Below are 24,023 nucleotides of genomic sequence, written 5' to 3'. Positions count from 1 at the left end.
ACATAAACAAACGCACACGGGCACCGCGGGAGCGGCCACCGCACCGCCGGCGCGGAGGGCACCTCCGGCACCGCCCGGCCCCGCGCTGCCCGCCCTGCGCTGCCGCTCCGGCTCCTAATCGGATTTCGGATTTTTTTCCCCCTTTCCTCCCTCCTCCTTCCCCCACCCCTCTCCCCGGCGTGCGCAGCGCCCGAGGGCAGCGGGCTCCGGGTGCGGCGGAGCGCCTGCCAACCCGTAGCGGTGAGCGGCATGCCCGCTCGGCGGCCCCCCTCCTGCTAGGCTCCCGTCGGCACCGAGGAGGCGGCGGAGGAGGAGCGGGGTCTGCGGCCGCCCGCCCGCCCCGTCGCAGCGCTCCCCCGCCGCCGCTGCAGCCACCCGCGGGGGAGGCCAAGATGGCAGAGGCGTCGCCCCCCACCCCGCTCTCACCTCTGGAAGTGGAGCTAGACCCCGAGTTTGAGCCGCAGAGCCGGCCCCGCTCTTGCACCTGGCCCCTGCAGAGGCCCGAGCTGCAGGCCAGCCCAGCCAAGCCCGCCGGCGAGCCGCCCGCCGACGCCGCCTCCATGATCCCCGAGGAGGAGGACGACGAGGAGGAGGGGGGCGGCTCGGCCATGGCCGTCGGCAGCACGGCCCCCGCGGGCAGAGAAGCGGCGGCGGCCACCAGCGTCCCGGAGGAGGCGGCGCGGCTGCTGGCCCCGCTGCCCGGAGCCGGCCCGGAGGGGCCAAGCCTCTCACCCGGTGGAGCGGCAGCAGGAGGTGGGGGGCTGACCGGGGGCCCGGCGGCAGCGCCGAGGAAGTGCTCGTCTCGGCGCAACGCATGGGGCAACCTCTCCTACGCCGACCTCATCACCCGCGCTATCGAGAGCTCCCCGGAGAAGCGCCTCACCCTCTCCCAGATCTACGACTGGATGGTCCGCTGCGTGCCCTACTTCAAGGACAAGGGTGACAGCAACAGCTCGGCCGGCTGGAAGGTGAGGAGGGGTCCAGGGTCCGCGGCGAGACCCATCGCGCCGCCCCGACGGGCGGGCTGCAGCGGGGGATGCCGCGGCTTCCTCCGGTGCAGCCGGCGGAGTGCTGCGACGGGCCGTGCTGCTGGTCGCCCTGTTCCCTCTGCTGGTTTATTTATTTATTAATGAAGGGAGGGGGTAAGAAAAGTTTTGTCTCTTTCCTGTTGTTGCGTGCAGGCGGTGAGGGCTCCTAACTCTAGGGGCAAGGAAAACGCTGGAGCGGAGCTGGCTTCTTTCGTGCACAAGCACATAAGCAGGGGAAGAAGAAGAGGAAAAAAGAAAGGAAAAATATTTGTTATGGTGTGTGTGGTGGTGGTTGTTTTGTTTTGGTGTGGGGTTTTTGTTTGTTTGTTTGGTTTTTTTTTTTTAGAGTTAGACGCGCCTTCGGTGTAACTCGTGCTGGAAATAAGCAGAGTTGCTTTTGTGCAGGGTCAGTCTGAGTCTCAGAGCTCAAATACAAAATGACTATTATTTTCGTCTAGAAAAGCCCCAGTGGTTTCCCCACACGTTCCTCAAAGGCAGTAGAGGGAAATTCGGGTCTTGACATTTCTTCCTAAAGTTAATCAAAGCGTGGAGTTGTTGGCTGCTCAGCCACGGGAATGCTTGGTTTGTGATTCTTGCGGTGCCAGTGCATGAGGGCACCGTCTGCTGATAAATCTGAGCATTTTCTGTCCAGCGCTGGGAAGGTTAGCAGCTAAGATTACTACTGTTTTAATAAGTAAGAAAAGAAAAACCCACCTGTTTTTGAGGCTTGTTTACTCAGCATGTGCAAAAGCACGTTGCAGGCAGGCAGGGTTTTACTCTCGGTCTAGGAAGGCCTACCAGGAGCCCGTGCTGCACCTAAAGCATATTTGAGGTGACTTTCAGAGCTGCTTTTTTTCTTCCTCATTTTCCACATCCATCTATTAGTGTCTGTTGGATGCTGAAATGTCACGTACTCGCTGCTACGCAGAAATACAGGTGCTACTTGATGTCGATGCTCTTTGCAGAGGGAAATCCCGGTATGGCTCAGTAGCTGCCGAGGGCTGATACTGGCAGCATCTGCGACAGAGTTTTTGAACGGATGGCTGAAGGCGAATTTGCCGGGGTTTTATTGTGTTATAGAGAAATTACATTGCTTCTTTCAATCTCTCTAGCTTTGGATCGGGGGATAACTTAGCGTATATAAGTCAGTCAGAAGTACTGTATGGGTGAAATGAAACATTTCTGGCAGTTTTCATATTAGCAGCCCTGTTTCATGTTTTGGTGCCTGAGTAGGACTTGCTGCTAGGAACTGAAGTACATCTGTGTGATCTTTTCCTTTCCAAATGGAGCACTGTAGAGAAAGCATTTCACAAACAGACTTGTCTCAGGCTGGGGAAAATAGCAAAGTTTATCAGTGGCACAACTAATTCAAGACAAGGCTTTTAAAAACAGAGATCCCTTTTATAGCTTTTCCGTCTGTATTAGGTGTTGAATTTTGGTCTGATTTCACAAGTGTGACATGGAGTGTGATAAAGGGTTACATCTTCTGATGACAGCCGGTGCCTTTCATAAATTGTTTGGTTTCATACAGAAGCAGTGGCTGTAGATGTCATCTGCTATGTCAAATGAAGTCTTTTTATCTGATACTTCGAGTTTTCAGTAAATTCTGGATACCTGATTGAAGCGAAGACTTGTCAAACAATGGGGCTGATACTGTTTCATCTGAATTTGGTGGCAGAGCTCCCATTCGTTTCAGCAGACGCAGGGTCTGGGCCATAACCTGAAGTGCTTACGTTGATTAGTATGCTTAATACAGTCACAATTTTTCTGACAATTTACACTGTTAATTTGATATTGATTCCATTGCTGAGCAGCATTAACTGGTACTTTGAGCTAATTAAAATGTTAAAAACTTGGATCCCTTGAGATTCCTCTGATATAATTTAGTTCAGAAGTTTCTCACAAACCTTTAAGATTACTTTTATCAGGAGATGCTTGCATACTGGTAGCAGAAAACTCAGCCTCCTTAATGACTGTGAGGTGTCTGGAAGTCTGGGTGAGGCGTTTTGACTGTATTAACGGTGGGTGCAGTTGTTCACAGGTAGTAGGGGCATGCTGAAAGGGGCTAAGGAGAGGTCAGGAGCTAATAATTTGCCAGGCATCCAAAACAGCAAAATTTAATTCCTTAGCAGGGCTAGAGTTTCTTTTAATGTATGCCTGTGCATTCAGAAGAGGACTGTTTCAGAACAGGACTATTTCAATTTCTTAGCTGGAACATAAATTAGTTTGTGCAAGAAGAAACACCTAAATAGAGACTCCATCTTAGTCTCCTGATGCTGAAACACATTAGATGTTATTATCATCTTTGTTTCCTTCACAGGTAATGAATATAACTCTTCAGGAACTCATGTCAGCTTTTCACACCAGACTTTTTCAGATTGCTAGTTACACCGAGATTTTAAATGAACGGAAGATAGTTCTGTATCAGGAGGCTTTTATCTTAATTTAGAATATTTTTACACAGCTAAATTCATCTTTGAAGGCAGCAGGCCCATTTAACAACGTTCTGCTCTGGCACTGAGTGGGAAAATTGTCACTTTAAACAAAGGGAAGAAAAGAACTTGGTTTTATTATCTTAGGTGTTATTATATATGAAATATTAATCTGTTTCTAGTGTGCTGTTTCTAGTGAGATGTGCTGAATACCATAATCCATAAACATAGCTGGGATTATACCCCTCAAAATAATTATTTTAAGAGCTATGAAGTTACAACTATTGCTTTTTCTTTCTTTTTTTTCCTAGGGCATTAAAGCAGAAGTGACTATTTCAGATGTGGTTAGGAAGGCGTATATTACGTTTCCGCTAATTTAGATGAGGTTTGCCCAATACACACCCCAACAATCTCCTTTGTTCCCGGCCCTGGTGGGACATCAGCTAACCTAATACTGCCTGACAGCTAGCTAGGGCAGTAGTGTGCGGTGCATTGCTGTAGAGCTGGCACACTGTGGGCACTGTCATGTACCACGGCAGCCAGGTTTGATACAGCCCTGTGTACTTCCAAATTGCCAGGAAGGGTTTAGATGCAATCTAAATGTATCTTCAGTATCTTCAGTAAGTCTTGAATACTTATGGGGGGGTGATATTTATATTTATCATCAGTGGAGGGGGGCAAAGGTATGAGGGTGAGCTGATGAAATGCAATGCCAGGCGGCAGTTGCAGGTAGCTCCACAAAACTTCTCAGTGACCAGATCTACCCGTCTGTCCAAATTCAGGTATCCGTTACACTGTCAGTGTCCTGCAGTCACAAAACTAGTGTGCTGACTTAAAAAGCAGGTGGGGTCTCCCCCTCTCCACCCTGAGATATTTTGGATACTGTAACTCCACTGAGTAATCTTGAAATAGAAAACTGAAGCACCCTTATGCCCATGTATATAGTAGGGGTGCCTGGTTTCACTATAGCTTAAGTACTTCCACATCTCTTCCTATAATGTTATTTTGTAATTTCTTGCAGCACTGTCTTGTGAAACAGTCTTTTCTACATGAAGAGTACACTAGGGGGACTATTTTCCTCTTTGTTGAGCAGTATGAATCTGGTCCTTCATAAACAGATACCAGCAATTCCCAAATTTAAATGCAGCTGATTTGCTTTGATTCAACTTTTTTCATATCAGAAGTCTGATTGTTTTACACCTGTTGGATTTATCTTCCTTACGAAAGATAAATACAAGTTTCTGGGATATTTGCTCAGAAGAGGAGATTTTTGTAAACTTTTTACGTGGACATTTCATCATTTCTCACCATGTTTTATTAACCAATATGTACTGATGGGCTGCAGTCCCTTCAGCGCAGCAAACGCACGAGTCTCTTCCCCAGTTGTTGAGACTTGAGAAATTTGCCAGCGATGTAGACAGATGTCTAAATCTGTTAGCCAGATGCTGATACGCAAGATGTGTCGGACTTTTTTTATCATCTTTTGCGAAGGATGTGGGAAGGAAACAACACCACTCTGTTCTTATTTCTCTTTCTTCGAAGTGGCACCGAACGTCTTTATCAGGAGAGGCAGCGGAAAACTGGAGTTTGCATCAGTTTCATTTTTTTTCTTCATTGTCTTTTTTCTTTTTCAGGCTGTTTTCCAGTTGACTGCTAGCATGAATATTTTTCCAGCCTTCTATTCTACTTTGTTTTTTTCTAATTTTGAGCTGCCTCATTCCATCTGTACAGAAGGGTCTGAGGTACAAGCTGTAGGCTGATTATTTTAAGTTTTGATCTACACAAGCAAGCACGGGTTTAAGCATGTGAATGGATCCTTGGGGCTTCACTTGGATTACTTGTGTGCTTAACCCTACTGCTTAAGCATCTTACCTGATCAAAGCCTTACTATGTTGTGCTTTAACAAAATGCTCGGTAACATTTCTAAGTGAATTTTGTGCTGAGCAACTTAGAGAGATGTGTGGTTCCAGCCCCAAAGTTGAAACTGCTAGATTTAACAAGCTTCTTGCATCAAAGAGGAACATTCTTCAGTATCAAAGTAACAAATGATTTCTTAAACTTTCTGGTAGAAACCATATGTAGATATTAGCACACATTATTATTTTATATCTGTAATGTACATCAAAGATCTCGCTTTTCCCCTTCTCATGCAGGCAGGTGACAGCTGTTAGAGGAGAGAAAGAGACATGGAGTATATCTCCCAGAATCACTGACTTTGAATCAGAGTGTGACAGTGAGGAGCACCTTCACTGAAGGACTTGTTAAATGTAGATATAAACACATTGCCTTGGTGAATGTCATAAACTGCAAGGAGTCACAGGCTCTGATAAACCTAACTTTTTATGTGAATGGGAAACCCCCAGTGAGTGATGCTGGATAGTATCACTGTCAGGTAGACAGGTGTGATAAATAGTGGAATCAGTGTTCTTCAGTTCTTTAGAGACAGAAGGTTACCTAAAACAGTCACACAACATTAACATTGTCTGAAATCAGTTATTAGTGTCACTATTTAAGCATATTTAAAATAGAAGCTTGAGAGTCAGAGGTTTGGCTCCTACACTTACCTGTGTGTTTGAAAGTACACGGTTATTGCTAATAAAAATGAAATCACCTTAGTGGCTTTAATATCTGCTGTATTGTACTGGGTTGAACAAACACTGAGACTATCAGGCTGGGGAGGAGAGGTGTCCTGGCACCCCTGCTCCAGGACATCCTCCCTCTGCATGGTTTTGTCTTTGTAAAGTGAGCAGTGTTTTAACACACGAGGCCATTTTGTATTCGGGTCATTTTGGTGGTGCTACACCACTTTGCTGTAATCCGGGGAGATTAGGGGAGGCTGGGCACGTGCTGGTGCATTTAGAAAGGCAAGTGATTAGGGTTAGCCCAGTGGTTTTGTGAAAGCTCTTTGTGCTGACGTGGGCAAAGTAGAAACCCGGAGTCGGTGGTGTCCCTTACAGAAGGCAGGCAGCGCTGGGGCTGGTGCAGCTCCCCCAGGCCTCCCTGCAGCTGCTGTGCTGTTTTCGACCACGTTTCATGGTGTGTATGGGGAGAAAAATGCGAAATAACCCCAGAAAACTACAGTGGGGGTGCTGGGTTAGAAGGAAAGCTGAAGGAATTGCCTTGGAAATAAGGAAAAACTGAAGATAACCAGCCAAAGCATTTCCCTAGGTGGCAGCCTCCTAAAGGTGCCCTGCAAGATTTTGGCAGCCAGCTATTTTGCGTGGAAGTACAGAAAATCTTTTGTGAGGATTGTTTCTTATTTGCAATGCAATTACAGTGGGTCTTAGTGTAGTGGCAGCTTGCCAAGGGAGAAACTGAAAGTGCTTCCTAATGCAGGTTGTTACTTAAACTAAAATCTTTGCATGTTCTTGTTTCTCTCCCACTTTTCAAAAAGCCTTACTGCTATCTCTGTCACAGAATATGTGCCCAAAGGGCAGGGTTATAAAATAGCAGTGTTAGTTTCTTTAAACGGCACAAGGCCCTCTGCATTTTGAGGCACACTCTCTTCTGGAGGAGGGCAAGCTCTGAGCATCCTCATGCCAGTGTTCTGTTTCCCCTGCTGTCAAAAACGGCATTGGTTCCCAACTCAGCGCTGGAAAGGGACCGCAGCCTTGCCAGGTCCTGGGGCAGGAGGTGCATCCAGGTCCTGCAGCACGTAGCGAGCACCCCCGTAAAGACCTGCCTGATAACACAGTGCTCGGGGATCTGCAGGGTTTTTTTGATGTGGCTTTTCTTGGGGCTGACAATGTATATGTAGCGCAGTGGTTCAGGAGCAAAATAAAGTGTTCAAGTAATGTGCACAGTCATTCAGTTTTTGGTAGTGCTGGCTCAGCACTCCACGGGTTATGTTAAGATTATGCTTAACCTTTTATCTGCTCTTTTTTAGTGCTTCTACAAACTTAGACTGTTCTTTTCTGTTACAATTTCCTGAGCATTGCCACACACACGGTTTGGAAAATGAGGTGCATTTAGCCAATTTATGGCCTGACATATGTTAATTAACATTAATTACCTGCTTGAATAGTCCATTTAGCTCTTATTATTAAAAAGAGGCTTGTCTACAGAAGGGGATTTTCCTTCAGAGTGAGATGTTTTGTTCTAACTTGCTTCAGACAAAGTCAGGATGGGGTATCCTGTGCTTTTCTGCACGACTGTACCAGTTTCCTGATGTTCCAGTTGTGTGTGTGGGATACGATTGCAACACTGACAGGCACCAACTCCTTACCCCTTTGTATCTGACATTTTCTTGACATTGGCTTAGCTTTCCCAAACAAACCAGCACATTTCCAAGCTTTTTTCGCTCCTCTGATTGAGGCGGCTGGAGAAAGAGCCATGCTTCTCAGCTTGCCAGGAACTGCAGGGAGATTGGAGGCCTGTGGTGATGTGGTTCCAGCCCCTGTTTGGAATAGAGGAGTAGGAAAAGCTCAAGTGTGCAAGGCTGGAGGGGGTACATAGGAGTTGCTGAGGCTTACTGTGATGCCTTGCAGGGAAGACATCCTCAGCTCTGTGTGGCTGAGGATGATGGATCTTGAGGATCCCACAGCCGTTGAGAGCAGGCCAGCGCTGGAGTGGAGTACAGTCTCTAACAGCAGTGTGTTATAACCTGTGAGATAAGAGGGTTAACAAGCAGAGAATGATTGTTCAATCTTCAAATACCAATATTAAAAAAAAAAAAAAGTAAATTCCATTCCTCAGTTCTTCATACTGCCATTCCTCATTCCTGGCTTGGAAGACTCTAGGGACATTATGTCCTACTTTACCTTCTCCATTCTTCTTGTTGTAACACCAGTTGCATGGTGTATGGGGTGCCTCTGTGAGAAATGAAGGGCTGGCTCATAACTGTGCAGGGCATGTTGCAGATCAAAGCTGATTTTCGGCTGGGGATACCTCTGGAGTTGATTAGACTACAGGACTGATAAAGAGCAATTTTAGGGGAGTGTAAGGTGTTGGGAACAAGTGAATGATTGTGTTAGTGCTCTGCCTCATCCCAGTGGTGAAATAGCAAGGGAGCTGCCATTCAGTGGGGCTGGAGAAAGAGCACTGCTGTGGCACTATTGCTTTTCACCAGAGTTGTTCCTCCTGATGCTGCACCTTGCTGTGATGTCTGAGGGGAGCCAGTCTTGCCCTATAAAGCCAGAGTCCTTTCTATGGGCCACCCCCTTTGCACATTTGCTTAAGGACTGATATGTGCTTAATGCTGATTTGCAGGGAATTTGAGTCAGGTCAGGAGTTAACAGCATTGATGTCTTGTTAATAACTTGTGTGTATGTGCTACTTGGACTTTGCTTTTTGGGCAGTTTTCTTTATCTGTACACTGGTACCTGTTAAAAATGAAGGCTATTTAAATACTTCTACTGATAATAAAACACCTTTGTTAAGATTTCACTGAAAGAGAAATGCCTCTCTGGGGATTTGTACTGGTAAAGAAATGCCTTGTGAAAATTAGTTCTTGTAACAGACTTGTGCTAATGAATTGAATGGATTGCTTGCTCGGTCACAATACACTGTGTACTTAAATGCTGAATTATGAAATGCTGGCTTCTCACCTGCATGTGTTTATTTGGCAAGGTATTATTTTGCTTTTCTTTATTATTTTTCCCCTGCTAGTGAAGTTGTCACTTGCTACGTGTAAAGGGACACGTGCAGGAGGTGCACACTGGAACAGGAGGGCAGAGGCAGGCTATGGATCATGGCTGGAGGGCTGGAGGAAGGCCCACTTGAAGCGAGGAGGAGGGTGTGCAGCACTACTGGCTTGTCGTCAGGGCCTCTGCAGCTTGTGCTTCCAGGTCTCCTGCAGAGTGCTGCTGCCAGTGCTAGGAGCAGGAGGCTGCTGGTGCTGGGGTTTTGCCTGCACAGCCTCTGGCTGCTGCACACCTGAGTGCTGCTGCTGGCACTGGTTGGGTGCGTTTCCGTGGGGTGAGTCACTGGATCACGCCACTTCTGCATCCCTTCACACACTGCCCATGCTGAGGTGAAGGGTGGGTCTGTGCTGACGTCTCCATGCCAAAATCCTATTGAGAGCTCAGGAATGAGGGCAGCAGTGCTGACAAAAGTGCCCTTTTCCGCCTTTGACACCTAGCTCTGCGGCTGCCTTTGCACTTTGTGCTGCGGTCTGCCTGGAGGCTGCTCCTAAGGCAGCCCTGCAGTGCCTTCAGGCTAGTCCGCCTCCCTGCCCCTCCCTTTCTGAGACTCTGCTCCCCATAGGGACCAGCAGCCGCCATGGGCACACCCGGGATTGCGGCCAGTGGGTGGGATCCTAGGAAAAACTTTTCATTCCTAGGAAAAAGTTCTTAGTAGGCCTGCTGTCTCCCATGTCACGTGAGCAGAAAAGGGCAGGTCAGGCTGCTTGCCAGCGCTTGAACAGGGAGGTAACGTGTGCTTATCCTGACCCCACAGGAGTGGGAGCCAGCAGATAAGGTGAAGGGCTGATGAGGACAGACGGCGACCTGCTGGGGCGGACAGATAGAGGAGCACCCAAACACATCGGCACACGTACACTCAGGCCTCACTCTGCCTCCTGGCTGCTGCAGCTGCTCCGTTCGGAGTGGGAATGAAAACCGGTTTGTGTGAATGCAGCCTGGTTATGATGGTGCGACTTCCATGGGTAGATGAAGTAGAGAGAGCAGGATTTGACTCTCGTCCCTGCTAAAGGCTGTGTTACGTTAAAGCAGCAGTGGGGCTCTCCTGTGGTGCTGCAGCAGCACACATTTGCATTAGTGTAACTAAAACTCAAGCCGGCAATGCTTGAAATCCTGATTGCGGCTCAGCCTGAACTCCCTGTGAGGACTTTGCGTGACCAGGGAGTGTTAGTAACAGTGTTGCACTTAAGTAAACAAAACTTTGTTTAAAAATGTATTAATTGCCTAATAATATTCTAATACAAGCTACTCTCTTAGTCTAGACAGCCAGCACCTCTGACACTGTAGATCATTTGCCCTTATAACTTAGTGTTTTTTTCATGTTGTATTATGTTGGTTTCTACACTTTTTCCCAAATAGGGAATGCAGAAGAATAGATATATTATCCTAAAGAAATCATTTTAGGACAATGGGCCATATTCCAGGGCTGTGTTTGCTTTATCTAGAACATAGACTTAATTATCTTGATATATACTCCAGTTAGGCGTCGGTGCTCTTAAAACCTGCTGGATTTGTTGGTTTTGGTTTGTTTTGTTTTTTTTTTTTTTCTCTCTGTGCTGGCTCTTCAAGCAGCTATTTCAGGTCTCTGAAGACACGTTATAACCAAAGTTAGCCCTACTTTTTCAGATGAAATTTGCAGTGTAAACATACCTTTAAATGCTAGACTTAATCCAGATCAAAAGATTCTGACTTTGCAGGTATTTGTGGAGTTAGGCTGGGAACCTCTATCTTGTGTAAACATATTTGCTAGTACTTCATGGAGGATTTATCAGTTTTATATATAAAGTTCTAGATATGCTTGGTACATAAAATTTGGCGTCTGGTAAGTGAGAATGGCACTCAACAAAGAATGTCTTTTTGTGATACTCTTGCAGGCTCCCACATTATCATCTTTTTCACTAATTGGTTTTATGCCGAGAGCAGTGATGTGGTTTCCTGAAACCTATAACCTACTGTTTGTTCTGCAAAACTGCTCTGGACCTTAACTAATTTTCAGAGAATGTTTTTTTTTTTTCCAGGAATTCATAGGAGAAGGTGACACCAGTTCAAGTCATGTCCCTAGTTGCTTGTAAGCTGAGCCACATAAAGCTGCTGTCCCTGTTTTTGTGCAACACGATCTGTTGTGTTTGAAAGTTTCACCCTATGGGGGAACTCAAAACCATTTGTCTGAGATGTCAGGTTTCAGAGTGAATGGTGCTTCTTTAAGTATTCATCAAGATCTACAATGGAGGCTGCTAATCCTGCCATGCCTTTGTAGGAGAACAACTTTGGCACCAAGAATGATGCTGCCACTGAGGAGCTATAAAATCTCAGATGCATTTTGTGAATCTTGTTCAAGTAGCTTCTGCTTTTGTGTAGCCTGAGCCATATATATGTGGCCCAGATAAATGGGCCGCATCTAAAATCTTCGTTTTGCAAATGGAAGCAATATCAGAGTGCATGGATTGGGCCAGAGGTTTCCAGCCTAGTTTGTGCAGCTGCTAAAAGCCTCAACTCAACATTATTATTTTCATCATAATGTTGACAGTGTGATTTTCACTTCCCATAGCATGTTAAGATTTATTTCTTGCCCCATTGCTTTTAAAGCCTGGCTCATGCATGGTGAAAATGCTTCTGGTTAAAATGTACTAATGGCTTGCACACTTGCGGTAGGAGAGAAATCTTCTGTTAGGAGCTGTTTTTTATAAAGCTTTGGGGAATGGAACCGTGTGCTTAAGAAGGTATTTTAAAATCGATAGGGAAAGCATGTAGGCCATAAGGCAGTGGCATACGGGGCTGGGAGGGGGAAGGATTCTGTGAACTAGCAGTAGAGAGTAAATCAACCTCATGTATGTTCATAGACATCTGATGTCTACTGGGCCTACTGGGGTAGCGTGGAGCAGGTGGAAACAGCATACTGTTTACCTAATTAGAAACATAAATAAAATCTTTCCAACATTTTTCTAAATTAAAATGCATTTGAAGCATATGTCAGACTTCTCACATCCAGGAAAGATCTCTAAAACCCTGCCGTTCTCCAGGGAGGCTGTTTCTAGCCCACCTTCTTCAAGGCTTTGACAGGTGAAGAATCTTCATGGTTGGAGTGGGATGTGCATTAGCAGTTGGAGATTTCGGGGTTCTTCCTGAGCGCACCTGTACTTCTCTTCAATCAGTGAGAAAAGGTCTGTCATTTGAGGCGGTAAGCCAGAAAATGATCATGGTTGAAATCATTGAAGATGGGATTTCACCTCTATGTATGTACTGAGAAGTCAGTGATGGTGGCGAGCAGCGCCTGGGCTGCTGCACAGTCAGAGCTGCTCTGTATCTCCAGTGTATTTTAGATGCTGAGGAGACAAAGATGATGCTAATTGCAAGAGAAACTACTTAACTGCTTTGTATTATGTGTGAAATGAAGAGGGAATAACACTGATTGAATGACCTATTTTGACTTTCTCAGTATAATATGTTTAATATTTTAGTCTCTTTCTGGACAGTGAATTACAATTTTATCAAATCCTGCTGGAAATGAATATGTTGCTGGGCAAAGTATTTTATCCTCACAGTTTTAACTGCAGAGTTACCTCTTGCCACTTGACTCGGTGGCAGGAGTTTTCTCTTTCGTCTGTAAAGGTCTTTTGCTATGCAACACAATGACAGCAGGGGTTTTTAACACAAAATAGGGACCTGTCAGGAAGAGTATAAAATAGGGCACTGAAGGAATCTAACTTAGAAGAAGAAAAGGCATAAATCTCCACATCTCTCTGATGACAGAAGGCCAAAGTACAGAAGAAACGTTTCCCTGCTTGTAAAATGCTGGTCCTGATACCAGAGAAGTTGTTCTGTTAAAGGCACAATCATGTCTAGCCTCCTTACAAGTTTTTCAACTTTATTTTTGATACATAACTGAATGGTACATAAGGGGATTCTTAGACAACGAAGCTGCTCCGTTAGGGTCCTCTCTTGCTAATTGTGTTGTTACAGAAATTGTTTGCTGTTTTGGATTGGTGTCAGGCAGAATAATACTGAGTAAGTCCCAGATGAATGTGGGTGGTGAAAGGAGAAAAATAACTTCAAATAAAGAGGGGTATTATCAACCGAGCAGCCAGTGTTGATCCTGTGGTGCTGAAAAACTGAAGCAGGAAAAATAGGATTTTTTTTTTTTTAAAGATGGAAAATCTTAGCTGAAAAATCTGTTCTGGGCAGAGTTTAGTACCCTACTTAAACCCGCAGCAAACTGGCATCGGTGCAGCAGCACTGCGAAGTATTGAGAGGGAAAAGTACAAACAAGCCTCCAAAACTTGAGAGGATCCTCAGATTCTGTGTCCGTTTAGGAGAACATGACCTGTAGCATCTCTTGCAGCTGCTGGATCCAAGAATATAAATAGTGAGAAGAACACTGATTTGGCCAGGATAAAATGTTCACTTTGGGTTTTTCCAACAGCTGTGTTGGGACTTAACCCTGGCAAAAGCTTCTCACGTGTCGTTTTTTTATTGAGGCTTGTACTAAGCATGTGGAATGTTCTCTAATTGAAGGGGGGGGGGGGGGGAGGATAAAAGTAGTAAATTGAGAAATGGTGGATTTGGTGTCCCATCAGCCTGAAGGAAAAAACAGTTTGCTTGAACAGTGTGATAGCAGTTGTTTGAGAAATTAAGTGTGGATTTCCTTTGATTGTAGTTGAATCATGATCTTACTAAATTTATCCAGTCAGAGTGCCTGGTTGCTAGTTTGACATTTTCGTGGATTTTTTTTTTTTTAAATTAATTTAAAAAAGCTTTTTCTTCTTTTTAAAAGCTCTGCATGGGCCGAGAGGTGACAGTTTCCTTATCTTCTGCAGTAAACTGTATCAGGTGTCAGACACCAGTTCTTCCAGGTGGTTACGAGCATGTGGGGGCCAGAAGCACCAGGATACAGTGGGTGGGTTTGAGCAATGCAGTTTTCCAGGAGCAGACTGGAAATAGGAAAGTTGTATTTGGCATGGCTTGACCATTAATGCAGCAGATTGCTGCAGTGTCTCTGTGGATAGTTCTCACTGTTCAGTGAAGTGCTGAGCAGAAGTACTAAGTAAGAGTGTACTTCATTTACACAAAAGTTTACACCGAAGTGTTTCAATATAAAAGCCAAGTGCTCTGGAAGTACAAAATGTCAGAAATAAAGTTGCCTCTAACACTTGAAATGACTTCTAATGCTGGCTATGATGCTGTTGTTAGTAACGAGCTCACTCAATTCCAACCACCCACAGTCACCTTGTCGGGCTGGATGCTTCAAGGGGTATTCAGAGTTTCAGCTCATCCTCGTGACCCCTGTGTGGGCCCTGTGCCATATTTGTTGCACTCCGCTCTTGAGTAAAGAAATACACCCTTCCTGGTGTGCTCCTCTGTCACTCACCTTCCCAGTATCTGTGGGTTTCCCCAGTAAGCACCCTTCCAGCGCTGCATCCTCTTCTCCCCCCACCCCTCAAGCTCCTTGCTCCCCTGTGGCCTCCCACCCCAGTCTCCGTCCCTGCAATTCCCAGTCCTGCTCCATCTGCATTCCTTTTCCTGGGATCTCCCACCCCTCTGCCCGCCTTTCCTGGTTTTCACATCTGCTCTGCTTGTCCAGCTTGTCTGTTTTGTTTTTTTTTACTGTTTTTTTTTTAAATTGTTTTTTTTTTTTTGTGTGTGTGGGGGGGGTGTTGGGTTTTTGGTGTCCAGCTCCCCATTCCACATTTCTTCCCTGCTCCAGGATTCCTTATTTCCCCTGTCTTGTCAGGCCACTAACCCTGTTTCTAATCCCGGTTTCAGTTCAGGTTTGCAAAGCTATTAGTGATGGGGAGCAGGGTTTTATAGTAGAAGTGTTGGACAATACAAGGTGTAGGTGGGGCTCACGCTACCACCTATCATTTTGAACACTGTTTATTTTTTTTACTAATCCACCCTTAGGTAAGCAGTCCTGGTGCTGTCCGTGTACAGATCCTTAGTCATTTGGGTAGTCCTGTTCCGTCTGCTGATACTGTGTACAGAGGGGTTGCTCATTTGTGTCAGAGATGGAGGATGCAGCCTTAGGGAGACTTCAGTCTCTATTTTTGTGTGGTCTGAACTGGACAGCAAACAGTGTCTGAGATTATACAGTTCACAGGGGTGTACTACTGAGCTGTCCCTGAAATAAAGTTACATGTAGTAATTGCTCTTATTTCCAAAAAAGGGGCTGTTCCTTTTTCCTTCCTTATTGGTGAGAAGAGAGGAGACATACAAGTTCCTCACTGATAATATGTAAGACATGAAAGCATACATTCCATAGTTACAACATGTTCTGCAACCTCTAGTAGGTGCCCTCTGACGTGGTGTGTTTAGACTTGAAAATAAAAAGAGACTTTTCCTTACATAGCTCCATGTTTTTCTTGTATCTTACGCCTCTGCTGCTAACTTCATTCCTGGTCTTTAATGATTCTGGTAAATGCCTCCACATCTAGTTGAGAAGCTGATCACAGGGTTTTTGTTATCAGAATTCGACTGAGAAGCTCATACTGAATTACTGCTTAAAATTGCAAGGTGGTGCCTTGGAGTGTAGGAGGATGGAAACCTCTGCTGCTTTCACTGTGTGTGACTTAGTGTCTGTCATAGTAGGCAGCTTCCAATGGACTTGGTGCTAGATAAAGTAACTTAATGGTGTGAATAACCTTAGACTGACTTTTTAAAGAGCTTATGCACAGCATGTGCAGTTGATGACTCCCTTGTTCCTTAGTTATAAAGTTCAGGCCTTTAATCAAGTAACAGGGTGGCCTCTTGTCTTCCTGTGGCAATAAAATGCATGCAAGCATGCATTGCAACAAACAGTGCAAAGGCAAATCTAGCATGTTCTGCTTCCTCTCCTGCAAGATGGATCTGCGGTTTATTCTCCACCATTGCTCCCCAAGCCATTTCAGCAGCTTGGCTGGCTGAGGGGTTCACTGGGAGTAGTTGATGCCTGTCAGGTACTGCACTTAGGTTTCCCTGGCGAGTGATCACAGCTGTTGAGTCCCAGCTCTCTGGGTCGCAATGTATGGGGATTTTCTGATGGTTGTGGTGACCATGGAGGGGGGAATTAGACTGGCTGTAATGTTTCCAAGGATTGGAGATGCCTCTGCCATTGAGCTGGTGCACATTGCTGAATCAGTTACAAGCATTGGCAGGATTTTGCTTTAGGGGAATCTCACAGCTACATCACAGTCTTGTTATTAGTAGATTATTGCTAATTGGGTTTAACACAGAGCCAGATATTTGCAGGGAGGAGGGACCTTACATAGTTGGCTTCTGTGAAGTATTTTCCCTATATGCAGCATTGTTGCAGCAGATACCCTGGCACCGTACCTCGCTTTTGTTTTGGGGAAATCTTTATCAGCTCCTGTGTGGAAATACATGTTTGGTATAGAATTGTCATCCTGAGGTGAGGGATGCAGTGTGGAGCCCCGACCTTCTCCAAAGGTGGTGATGACAACTTAAACTCTCTGCCTGGAGATTCTGTAACTTTCTTGTGATGTACTGAATTACGGTAAGGGGACTGGTCCCTTTTGTAACTTGCTGATGTGATGTAGGCCCCTGTGAGCTTTTGCAGAAGGGCTTCCTAGTGAACCCCTCATTTCTTATGTGCAGCCTCCAGTCTAAATCCAGGTTGTGGCCTCCCCCACGCTGTTGCTGTAGGGTGGCATGGAGCAGTCATGTCACAATGTGCCCAGCAGCTTTCACACATTGTGAATGTGCCTCTTCACAGGAGGGTGCCAAGACCTCGCTTCACCAGTGCAAGTGTTGAGCCACGTGGTTTCATTCTGTGAGATCTGGTCAGGCTTAGGGCTGCCTCTCTGGCTTTTCAGCTTGGTACCAGCACAACGTGGTGTGCTTGCAGGCCTGAGCAGCTCAAGCCTGTTGTGGTTGCTGAAGTTACCAGGAGTCCTCTGTGGAAATGCAGCCCCCCTAATTCAGTCTGGCCGTTGTTTACTGTGCTTGTAATTGACTGTCAAAGTGTTGCATTCAGTTCAAGTGCTGGTAGGGTTTTCCTCAAAATGCCTGTGTAGCATTAAGCCAGTTAGGAGTTATAAATGTAAATATGTTGACACAAAAAATGAGGAATGCATGAAAGCTGGCATTGCTTAAGGAGCCAAAAGCAGTGTGATTATATGCTAGAGGGACACTGAAAATGTAGGTTGCTGGAGTTTGCCTCCAGAAGTAAATCCCAACCAGAAGTGCTTGCAGCCCTTTCCTTGTAATGCACTACGTCTGCTGTGGCTGCTGAGTGGCATGGGGAGAGGGCTCAGGAGTCTCTGGGCTTCCTCGTGGAGTTCGATAGGGAAGTTTGAAATGCCAGAGAGAAGTGTCAGCTGTATCTAAATGAGTCCTTGTAGATTTTCCTGGGCTGTAGCAACATAGCTGGCAACTGGGTGACTTCTGATGCTTGTGTTTCGTAACTGACAGCTAGGCATTTTTCATGAGCTGTCTTATTTTGGGTTGTGAGTGCGGGCACACGCACATGCACACCCCTCGCACACCCCCCGCACACCCCCCCAGCACATTGTTTACTTCCTCTGTAAGTTCTGGGACATTCAGTACTAAGGAGCATGATATGCTTGCATAAACATCCCAGCCAGATTTATCTCTCAAGCCTATCTTTCCTTACCCATCTTGGAAAGTGATTAATCTGCAGCACACATTTTGTTCTTTGATCGCAGGGCATTATTTTGTAATCATTTACAGTTTTGCAGAGCCGTAGCACTCGCTTGATGGAGTATTTCAGTCATGTAGCCGGTGCTGTTGGCTGAAGCTGTAGCTGCATAACGTGGAGGAAGCAGCTCTGTGTTGCTGTAAAACTGGTTTTCTTTTTACATTGCGCGCTTTCTGCGCATTCAAGAAAAAGTCGTATGTACATATTTAACGTGCAGGTAAGTGTCTGCAGCAGTACATGCTGGGGGCTGCTTTGCAGGTTTTGAAAACAGTGTCAGTACTGCAGCGTGCTGGCTGCCAGCTGAGGTTTCGCTATGCATTAGTAGAGGCTGGAGGAGTTCTAGTAACTTTTGTTTTCCATGCTGCACATCATGTATTGAAGCCTAAACCAGTTAGAAGTTGGCAGCCTATTGGCAGCCTACAAGAACCTGCACATACAACCATCTGAGGAAAACAAGTGAAAAGATTGAAGATGAATCAGAAAATCTATCCTGACTGTATTGCACTGAGGCATTTCCATGTGTGCTTTGTGGGTTTTGTTTGTTTTCCGCATCTTCCAGCAGTGTGTGAGGAAAGGAGGTGGGAGAGGTAACAACCCTGAGTTAACATGCCATGAGTTGAGATAAGGCTGTCAAGCAGTGTTTCATTTGATGCAGGTGTCCAAGCTGTAAGTCACCACTTCTTGCAGTAAAAAAGTGTAAGAAGTAGGTAGGAAAAAAAAAAAAAATTAAGAAACCCATGTGACTTTGGCTTCTGACACATTGGTAAGTTTATTTCTGCAATATATGTGCACCATTCTCCTACCAAAAAAAGTTTTTAGTGGACTTTAAATTTGGTTGGTCTGCACCAGTCACCCATGCCAATGAGTTTCAGAGATCTGGCCTACACACCATGTCAGACAAAACACTTTCATGTCACCTTATGAGAAACCAAAGCCCCATAGTTAGAAGACAGAAGCTACAACACTGATGTACTGTGTGCAAAGACGAGGGAACACTGACTGCATTGCAGGTGCGGAGTGTTTGTTAAATGAGATGTCTGGAGGATCCCATGCCAGAAGTCAGGACAAAAAAAAATCTTCCAACAGCCTTCCCTGTCAGTCTGATTGGAAGGCAGGGAAGGCAAAGGAGAGGGGCTTCTTCTGACTACAAACCACCCAGCAGTTGTTTTAAATGGGCAGGTGTCAGAAGAGTACTCCGCTCTGCCTCAGAGACCTGAGAGCACCAGGCTTAGAGGAACACCAGCCTCACATCTCCAGCAAGAAGAGGCAGCACAGACAAGTAGCAACATGATATTTTTTCTTTAAACTTCTGCCCTGATATACCAGTGTGTAGGGCTATCTGGAGCATCTGATCACAAATTTCACTTCTCCCTCCTAGAAGTGAAAATTTCTGTAAAGTCCTCATGTAAATTCCTTAATTATAAGCAAAAGGAAACTTAAAAGCAAGGAGAAGGAAGACTAAGGCTCTTGTGAAACATCAGCTGTTTAGGAAAACTACAAACTGTGCTAGGAAGTGAAAGGTTCAGTGTATTCATGCTTATGGAGGTATCCAACTGCTTGGTTGGGCCCCACCCCAGGGTCAAGGTAGCTGACCTGTAGTTGTTGGAGGGGAACATCCCACTTGGGATTGTGAATTTGCACCATCTCCACTCAGGGTGGGGCCCTTGGTTAGGTTGTGTTTGAGGAAGGTGCCAGGTAAATAACACTTTTCTGCGAATTAGTGCGAATTTCTGTGAATTAGTGGCAATGGCCATTTTAGGAATAGACAACTTTTCTTGGCATCTGAGAAAGACCAGAATTTCACAAACTGGTGCCAGCCACTTCCCGTACTCTGCATTCCCCTGAAACCAAATGGAGCCACTGATCGTATGATGTGACTTCAGTCATGCAGCTGACTTTAAGCACTGATACGTGAGAGGAAGCAACTCTGCACAGGAGTCAGACCAGAGTGCTGTGCTGCAGGAATGCCCTGTGCCCACAGCTGGGACTTGCTGGGGTCGGCTGTGGCTCAGCTTCTGGAACTGAATAATTTGTATTCAGTGTCCTTCGGTGCAAACTTCCTCCTGCTGTGCTTGGACGTGTGCCACAGGGTTATGGAGTCCAGGTTCAGCATCACTCACCCCAAACTCCTTATCACTGCAAAATAGTTTGTAACAGTTGTGTTTATTCTCCTTGAATAGCAAGACATGATCCCCACTAATATCTGCTGTTTATGTTGCTGTTTATACAGAGTACAGCTACCACCATGAAGATTTTTAAGGCATATACAAGGTTCAGTATGAAGGAGCTCCACGCTCAAAACTTGAGGCCCCATCCCATATTGCTGAAAGGAGCCTTTGCCTCAGTGTGGGTTAATTATTTGTTAATAGCTGTCTGAGTAGGCAGGACGGTCATGGACAAGGCTCAACTATGTCCAGAGTAACGTTTCTGAGAGTTAGAAGGGGTTTTCCTTAGCCCATGAGAAGCATCAGAGTTCATGTCATGCTCAAGTTATGAATTGTGCAAAATCTCTGGGAGGAAAAGAAGTTTTGGGCTTGAGCATATTCAGTGACTAAAGAATATATGCACTGACAGCAAGAACCTGTTAAGTGAGGTTTTGGATAAGGACCAGGTGCTGGGAACCAGGTCTGAACATCCTGACCACTTACTGGGTGGGTGCAGCAGAGAGCTGCTGCTTTGGAGTTTAGCTGAAAACTTTGAAACTTTGGCTGGGGAGGTGGAGGTGTCCATTCCTGTGTACAGCCCTCTCAGTTCTGTAACTGCAGTGCTAATACTTCTGACTCCACACTTACCTGGTGTAAGGGTGGATGGAAACAAAATGTGTTTGCTTGAAGGAAGAAGACCCTTTGTCAAGCTGGACAGTTGAATTCAGGAGGTGTTGCTGTGCGTTTCAGTGCAGAGGAGTCACTGGCTCCTTTCATGCATCACATCGGTGGAGAACCCCTGAACCGTGAAAAGTGTCACAGAGAAGTGGAAGAGCCTGTTAAATTCCACACTACCATTTATCCTCTTCTAGCTCAACCAAAAAGCATGTTTGTCCTCCTTTACCTAAGGAGTTTGGTTTTAGACAGAATAAGATCCAATACTACTGAGTGTAGCTGTTGTGCAACTGCATGATTTTTGACCGTGATAGCTGCAGCTGGGTCAGAGCTTTACAGAGGTCTTGTTCTGTGCAAGCCCCAGTAAGATTCGTAATAAGTCCAGCAGAGACTTGAGCTGACACTGGTGGTATCTGAAGGAGCAGCAGATGACAGGCAGCTCCCCTCCACTGCCACTTCCCTAGCTCATTGCTGACCTTCAGTCCTTTCTTTTCACTAAACTGAGGCATTGGAGAGCAAGTCTTGTTGTTTATAGGTCACCCACAAGGCAAATTGGACATTAAATTCTAAACTTCTAACTAGGCTAATGTTTTATTTCTTTATTTCATGCTAGAGGTTGGTTCTGAGTGCAGTCTTGAAAGCAGCTCCTGTGCAACGTAGAGCTGGGCTTGGAGAGAGGAAATAAAATCAGAAATGAGAGAAGTTATTTTAATCATAAATAGCTGTGGTGGGAAGGTAGATGTTTATATGTGCAGTAGTACAGTACCTACTGTGTGTATTTTAAGAGAACCTGAGAATAGCAGCTGTGCTGAAATACTTAACAGCGAAACACTCGACAGTGAAGTCAAATATAGTTTAGGTTGAAGTTTAGGTTAAAAAAAGGGGTGGGGGGAAAAGTTGCTGAGGAGAGTGCATTTGTATTGTGAAGCCTGTTAGTGTTATCTCTGCCACGCGGCACAGAACAGCCTGTGATTCTGGCGCTTGTTTGTGAACATGCAGTTCCCGTAACGGGATATGTCCCGAGCCTATCAAGCGTGGAATTGTGCCCGGGTAGAATTGTGCTCCCCCGCCTCCCAGGTTTACCCAAGAACTGCAGGAGGCTGACAGCTTTATTTCTCCAAAGGCTGCCTTTTCTGAAGCATCATTGGTTTTGCAGCTGTGATGGACCTGTTGGGTTTTAGGTCCATAGAGCTCTAAATGCAGCAAAGCTTGCAGGCACTAAAACCAGAGCTCTAGCTAATATGCTGAGGTCAGAAGGATCAAAACCTAAATTAAACTTGTCCCTGAGATTTGGCTCTGAATCACAAATTCAGGAAGTTGTACATGAAAATCAGTCTGGGCACTGTTTCTTTCTTTAGAGTTCTTTGGCTAAAAATAATATCTTGCGCTATAGTTATAAATAATACGGGCACTTTTTTTTTTCTTCCCCCATCTAATTAAATTGTTACTCTTGCCGCAATGAAAGGAAAGGGAGAAGATAATAACATGAATCTGGTTGAACAAGTACGTAGCTTGCAGGTTTCAGCTAGAGTGTTTGCAGCTGCAGCGATGCTGAACCTTACGCTAACGCATTTAATTGTCAAAATGAAAAGAGGGTGCTCTGAGAGATCGGCAGTGGTTCCTGTGTGTCCATCAGTCGGGAAACCCTCTTGAAGGCTCAAAGTGAGTTTCCCCTGTGCTGTCAAAATAGAGGAAAAAGGGATTTTTATCTTATGTTTTTTTTTATTTTTTAATTTTTTTTTCCTCTTCTCCATGGAAGTGCAGTGCTTTCTGTAAGATTGTGGTTGAAACATACAGTAAGATGGACTCCGGTGTCTTTCTAAAATGACAAGCAGTGGCCATGGATAGCTCTACCATTATAAAAAGTGGCTCTTGGCATGTTTGCCACAGGTGAATAGTGAATGAAGCTGGAAGAATGAATTGTTCTGCATCATGATCATGGCACCAAGATGCTATTGGAAAGCCACATGGGCAACCTGGCCATGGGTGTTTGCCTGCTGAACAGTAATGCAGGTAGACATGGTGCTTGTCACACCTATTGCTGCTTCTGTGTTAGCACCCAGAAAAGTTTTGTGTGTCTTGCTGCTGGGATTTGCCAGTGGCTGCTGGAACCTTTAGCAGTGGTTGGGGTTTGAGGTGGATTTCAGGGGCCATTGGAGAGGCCATTTAACACAGCACGGCTCCTGGGAGCATGCTGATAATGGTCAGTGAAAGCAGTAATTCCAAAGGCCTAAAGGGGTAAAGACAGGCAATAACATGGCTGCCAATATTTAAGCTTAATCATGACATCTTTCAGGTGGCAAGAGGTTATCTTTCCCAAATGAGGCCATGGCGGGGGAAAAGAAGGGTTTGAAAACGCAGGGTACTGCAGTGGAGTGTTGCCTGCATGGGCAGTAGAGCTGGGCACAGGCTCCGAGTTTTATTGCATTGAAATTCACTGTCGCTTAACAAAAAAAAGTGTTGAGGCAGCTGCGTTGTTTCACTGGCAGTGATGCAATGCCGGTGACACCCAGGATAGGAGGGACCAGTGTGCTCAGTGACAGCACGGCATGTACTCCATGTCAGATGAGCAGCACCCCACCAGCCGGCAGCCTTGGCCAGTGCTGGCACTTCTGCTAGGGCTGCGTTTCCCAGCCCGTATTTATACAAAACAGCTGGAAGCATGTTTTTGGAAGTAATACATAGTTACCACACGTGTACAATTTCCAAAACACCCCGTTTGCCCCTCCTATTTGCTGTGCTTTGAGGAGTTTAAGACTTCTCAAAAAATTATTTTATTATAATGCAGATGAGGCATTTACTGATTTCTCATTCACTTGTCAACTGCTCTGCAAGAATGGAAATCTCACAGGAAATGCCATGCTCTCATAAGGTTGTAAACAAAAAGCAGAAATCTTAGTATTCATTTTAAGTGCATTGTCCTGAAGTTGTCTGCTGCCCTCTGAAAACTACTGATGGCACAGGCAAAAAAGAACACTGTAATATTGAAATGAAAGATCCGAAAAGAAGAAACTTAAGCATTTTTTACAGGAAAAAAAAAATAAATGCAAAGAGGGTGAGGGAGAAAGCTGGTGAGTAAGCGCACGTGTTTGTTTAAGGAAGCAAATGGGTAGCAAATACTTTTCCATGTGTGTGGAAAATATGATTTGGCTTTTGCAATAACATTTTATGGGAAAAAAGATCAAGGGTTCAGGAGCTGAAATACTTACTCATAAAATGTAGGGAGCAAAGACAAGCTACTTGTGCTTCTGCCTGTTGCTGTAAGTCCAATCTAGCTGAATCATTTCTAGGAATGGAGTGGGTAACTGGATTTCCGGCCTCCTCTCTGTCCTTGTCTTCTTTCCCGAATGGCTGCTGCTGATTAGTACTGGTTGTACTGAGCTTTATGTGGAGGGTGTGTGCCTGTCCACTTGACTGCTAAAGCTTTTACCACCTTGGGATCTAAGCACAATCCA

At 45.4% G+C, this 24,023-nt stretch overlaps 1 protein-coding gene across 2 annotated transcripts in view; it reads left to right on the top strand.

The window, feature by feature from the left end:
• FOXO3 (forkhead box O3) overlaps positions 1-24,023 on the top strand; it is a 93,787-nt gene continuing 69,764 nt past the window's right edge. Inside the window, exon 1 of one of the 2 annotated variants that reach the window (XM_061460151.1) lies at positions 1-968. In XM_061460151.1, coding sequence (XP_061316135.1) covers positions 393-968 — 576 coding nt within the window. In that variant the 5' untranslated portion in view covers positions 1-392. The remainder of the gene's footprint in view (positions 969-24,023) is intronic. The other variant, XM_061460150.1, reaches the window with a different exon arrangement.

This window comes from Pezoporus flaviventris, unplaced genomic scaffold, assembly GCF_033815535.1.
Source record: "Pezoporus flaviventris isolate CSIRO_AGI_PZ_B2104156 unplaced genomic scaffold, CSIRO_AGI_Pfla_v1 ptg000031l, whole genome shotgun sequence".
Classification (NCBI taxonomy): Eukaryota; Metazoa; Chordata; class Aves; order Psittaciformes; family Psittacidae; genus Pezoporus; species Pezoporus flaviventris.
This window is presented reverse-complemented; position numbering and strand designations above follow the sequence as displayed.